The 5169-nt window shown below is 42.2% G+C and overlaps 1 protein-coding gene across 1 annotated transcript in view; it reads left to right on the forward strand.

Annotated features, from left to right (window-relative positions):
* The window catches only part of CLSTN1 (calsyntenin 1), a 101332-nt gene that overhangs the window by 66014 nt on the left and 30149 nt on the right, over positions 1–5169 (forward strand). The window contains exons 8-9 of the mRNA XM_006873115.1: positions 2512–2661; positions 2775–2960. Coding sequence (XP_006873177.1) covers positions 2512–2661; positions 2775–2960 — 336 coding nt within the window. The remainder of the gene's footprint in view (positions 1–2511; positions 2662–2774; positions 2961–5169) is intronic.

A 5169-nucleotide genomic window follows, 5' to 3' on the forward strand; every position in this document is an offset into this window, starting at 1 on the left:
GGGAATTTCCCATCTCTGGAGATCTGGATGTGGTTCAGGCTTCCACCTATAGTCTTATGTATTGCAGAGGCTCCGCAGGAAGCCTCCTTCACTGGGCATGTTGTAGCCCCATTTTAGGTATTCCAATCAGTTATAGGCAGAAGACGGACTTACAAGCTTTCTATGGTGATGCTTCTCTTTATCTTTGATTTTACTTATTTTGTTGTTGTTGAGAATATACACAGTAAAGCATACACCAGTTCATCAGTTCCTACAGGTACCATTCAGTGACATTGATTGCATTCTTTGAATTGTGTAAGCATTCTCTCTCACCCTCTTCTTCTGCATGATTTCTTCCCCATTGACATACCTTAAGGTTCCTATGCTGAAACATAAAACACACATCATATGTAAAATTAACACTGACTACATTCTTTGAGTTGTGTAACCATTCTTCCTCTCTTCTCCTGAGTGATTTCTCCTCCATTAATGTACTGTAAGGTTCTTATGCTGAAACAAACTGCATGTGCGGTAGCCTATAAATAGTAACAGACACAAAACTTATGCTTGAGACAGTTAGCACTCAGTCGGGTTTACATGTGTTTTGAGCACACACTAAATCCATCTTTGAGAATTGTATGAACATGCCTCCATGAATAACACCTTTACCACGAGACCAGGACTACATGGTACCTGGTTGTCACTAGAGAGCATTCTGATCAGTCTGTGGAAGAATCCTGACCAAAAAGAAGAAAACGAAGAGCAGAATTTTAGCTTATCATGGAATCCAATCTTCTTGGAGCCGTGATGGTTGGATGGACCCCCTGAAACTTTGCCCTGAGATAATGTTTCACATTTCCTCTGAAGTCTTCTTAAAACCAAATCGTAGTGAAGCTTAACTAGTAAAAACAACAAAAAACAGTCTGCCTTCGATGGAGCAGTTGGAGACTTTAGAACCAGAGAGGGAGAGCGACTGTATACTGAAGACCTGGGGGATAAGGGGGAAGGATTGCATGGAAGGGATTGTAACCATGGCAATGAGATGATATATGATAGAATGAATGTAAAACTAATGTTCTCCCATGTAAAGTATCACATAATTCACAATAAAACATTTAAGAAAAAAAACAGTCTGCCTTGAGTACTATGCTGTTTTAAGAGCTATCTGTGGGATCAGATTAACTACAGCAATATGAAAGACTAAATGTGAACTCTGTGGTTGTTCGATGCCAGCGAGTTGGCACAACAGAATGAAACACTGCCTCTTCTTGTGTCAGGACCAACTTGATGGCACCTAACAACTACAAGGTTCCTATGTAGTCTTTCAAGTTGCTCTTGTCAATTGGATCCCACATACATAGTTCTTAAAAGAGCACAGTGCTCAAAGCAGACTTTTTTTTTTTTTAAGCTAAACTATTATTTGGTTTTAAGACGATTTTAAGGAATATTTTTGGTTTTCAGTTTTAAAGACTATCTCATATCTCAGGGCAGCAGTTTCATGGCTCCAGGAAGTGTGGGTTCCATGATGCTAGTCAGGTACTCTGTAGTTCTGGTCCCACGACAGAGGCATGTTTCAACAGTTCTTAAAAGATGGCTTCTCAAAGCACGTTTATACCAGATTGAGTATTAATATTAATATCTCAGGGCTAAGGTTTTTGGTTTTAAGTTTTTATTGTGAATTGAGTGATAGTTTGAATGGGAAAACATCGGTTTCACACTCACCGTTTCATTGCAATGATTACAATCTCCTCTGTGCATAGTCATTCAACAGTATTTGCTTCTATTCCCTTGGATTTTTTTTTTTTTTTTTTTGGTGGGGGAGGGTGTGGTGGAGGTGAATATACACCAAAACACTCAGGACTATATAATCCTTTAATTAAACAACCAAAGGACACATTCTGCAAGCCAGCCTCCTTGCCGCCAGCACACAGCTTTTCTCTTTCCATGAATCTAGAGTCCTCAGCTGCTCCCTTTCTCCATGTCATCATCTCTGCCTCTATCTCTGGTGTCGCTGCTTCTCTGGATAGGGTCCCACATTCCGCTCATGCTCTTCTCCCTTGATGGTCCTAGGGTTCTGTGTTTCTGGACTGTAAGGTTAACTGCTCCCTATTTTTGTTAACAAAACTTCTACCTTTACAATTGTGACAGTCGCAGTTAGTCATGATGACAATTACTCACTATTGAATCGTAAGAATCTTATCCCCATTTCCCTTCACCAGGCTCATCTAGACAAGATGAAAACTATTCAATGGGGATTCTGCCTTCCCCTGCATACTCTTACACTAAACTCCCTCTTGAAAACTTGTAAGCCAGTCACTTTGTGCTTTTATAGCCCCCCATTTTAGGTAGCCAATGTCTAAGTTGCCCATCCCCATCAACCCTGTATATAGAGGGGATAGGATTGATAGCGAGCCCAAGTTTTTGTGTCTACTAAGTTTATAGCACATATATTTTATATTTCAGCGTAAGACTACGAATGTAAAAAGCAGTGTTAAGTTTTTTGTCCTCATGGTTGTTTCTTTCCTCGGTAAGGGTATATCAAAAACACAGAGAAGTTGAACTACGGGAAAGAGCATCAGTACAAACTGACAGTCACTGCCTATGATTGTGGGAAGAAAAGAGCCACCGAAGATGTTTTGGTAAAGATCAACATCAAACCCACATGCAGCCCAGGGTGGCAAGGTGAGCACCATTCTGTTTTCTGGTTCCATAGCTGTTATAAGAATTTATATGCCACAGAAACCTAAAATGTGAGTTTTTCTTCTTTTCTCCACCCCAATTTGTGGGCAATACAGGATGGAACAATAGGATTGAATATGAACCTGGCACCGGTGCTTTGGTCCTCTTCCCCAGCGTCAATCTAGAGACTTGTGACGAGCCCATTGCCTCTGTCCAGGCCACAGTGGAACTGGAGACCAGTCATATAGGGAAAGGCTGTGACCGAGACACCTACTCTGAGAAATCCCTTCACCAGCTCTGTGGTAAGGAGACCCTGAGCCACTCAGTCTCCCGTGCAGGCAGGAGACACACACTCATGCCAAGTGGTCAGCGGAGTTTGTGTGCATGGGTAGTTCGTCATGATCAGAAAGAACAGAGGCTCTTTGAAGCTATGATATCACTGTCACTGTCCTGCTGCGAATCTTCAGACGGGTTGGGCTTCAGGGTTACATAAATCCCTAAAAACTGTCTAAAATGTTAGGTATATGTACATTTTTCTCCGGGGAGAGTGCCATAAATTTCAGCATATTCTTCTAGAGGTCTCTGAACAGTTAAATGCTTGGGTCCTAATTCTGAAGGTCAGCAGTTCAAACCAAATCAGCTGTTCCATGGGAGGAAAGATGACAGCCTAGGAGACCCTGTGGGGCTGCACTGCTCTGTCACATGGGATCAGTCGTTCTGAGTCGAAATGAACTCGACAGCACACAACAACAAATGACCCTCCCCTCTACCCCCAAATTAAGAACCACTGATTTGAAGAAAGTAAATAGTCCTCTAAGGTACTGTGCAAGTCATGACGGAGTACTACACAGCATGGATGAACACCTCACAGCACGGATGAACCTGGAGGACAGTGTTGTTGGTTGTTAGTGCCATTCAGCCGATTCTGACTCATAGTGACCCTGTGTAGGGTTTTCGAGGAGTAGCTGATGTATTTGAACCTACATTTTGGTTAGCAGTCCAGTGCTTATCCTTCAGCGCCACACCAGGACTCCATGGAAGACATTATTCTCAGTGAAATTAGTTAATTCATAAAATGACAAATATTGTATGAGACCACTGTTGTAAAAAGTTAAGGTTTTCTTGCTAAAAGAAACATTCTATGATGCTTACTGTCGGCGGTGGGTGAGAGAGGGAAGGGAAAATTATTCAGGGGTAGAGGGTAGAAACATGTTAACATAGGTGACAGAACAGGCAATATACAACAAGAGGGAGGTCTGCAAAGGAAAGACGAAGGTAACCAGAGACACAAGGAGGAATGCAAGAGCATTAAAGTGAATAGAGGTGAATACTATTAACTGATGAAAGAGATTATAGTCATTGTAATGAAACAAAGTATATGATTTGGTGAACGTAAAATTGATGATCTGCACTGTAAACCTTCACTCAAATCATAAGAAAATATTAAAAAATAAATAGGGATCATATATGTGAGCTTTAGGAGAGTGAAATGAGATGTTTCGTTAAGGATTTATAAAAATATATAGGTAGTGCAATAGCTTTTGGCAAACATGTAGTAAAAACCAAAAACTGAGGATAGCCACGTCTACCTCAGACTCTCAACAGAATATGTTATAAACACAGTGTAAGGAAGTAGAGAGATGGAATTCTTAGGATTTTAACCCAAAAGACAGACTCTCTGGCTCCATTCAGTTGGGGGTATTTTTCTGGTGGTCTCAATGAGAGCAAGGTGAGGTGTGGGCTTCTCTCAGGGAAGATGCAAGGAAGAATGTTGTCCTTGACTGCTGATAAAATATCAGTGACTGCAGTGGGTTTTCTATAAGCAGGAATGGAGCATCTTTGTGTTTCAAGAGCTGCTGGGAAGAGCTTTGCAAAGAGCACTGTCCCACCTGATGTCTCTTCTCCCGATCCTGGTGACACTCTGCTTAAGCTTTTGGCTGCTAACCAAAAGGTCAGCAGCTCAAACCCACCAGCCATTCCTCAGGAGAAAGGTGTGATTGTCTGCCTGCTTCTGTAAAGATTCCCATCAACCCAAACCCACTACCACTGAGGCATTTCCGACTCCTGGTGTGGCACTCTGGCTTAATGCGCTGGACAGCAAGGTTGGCGGTTCAAGTTCACCAGCCACTCCTTGGAAACCCTATGCAGGGTCGCTATGAGTCGGAACCTACTCGATGGCACTCAACAGCAAGTGGCCCTATAGGACAAAGCAGAACTGCTTCATAGGGTTTCCGAGGCTGTACGTCTTTACAGAAACAGACTGTCTTATCTTTCTCCTGCAGAGCAGCTGGTGGGTTCAAACCCGTTGAAAGCTCAATGCTTAACCCACTGTGCCACAGGTGCTCCTACTGTAAAGGTCAGAGCCTTGGAGACTTTATGGGATAGTTTTACTCTAAAGCCCTATATGGTTGGAATTGACTCAACAGCAACAGGTTTGGTTTGGTTTCATCTATCTTTTCACTTGCTCTTGTTAAGTGCCATCGAGTTAATTCTGACTCATAGTGACCCTAT

This window comes from Chrysochloris asiatica, unplaced genomic scaffold (genome assembly GCF_000296735.1).
Source record: "Chrysochloris asiatica unplaced genomic scaffold, ChrAsi1.0 scaffold00223, whole genome shotgun sequence".
Classification (NCBI taxonomy): domain Eukaryota; kingdom Metazoa; phylum Chordata; class Mammalia; order Afrosoricida; family Chrysochloridae; genus Chrysochloris; species Chrysochloris asiatica.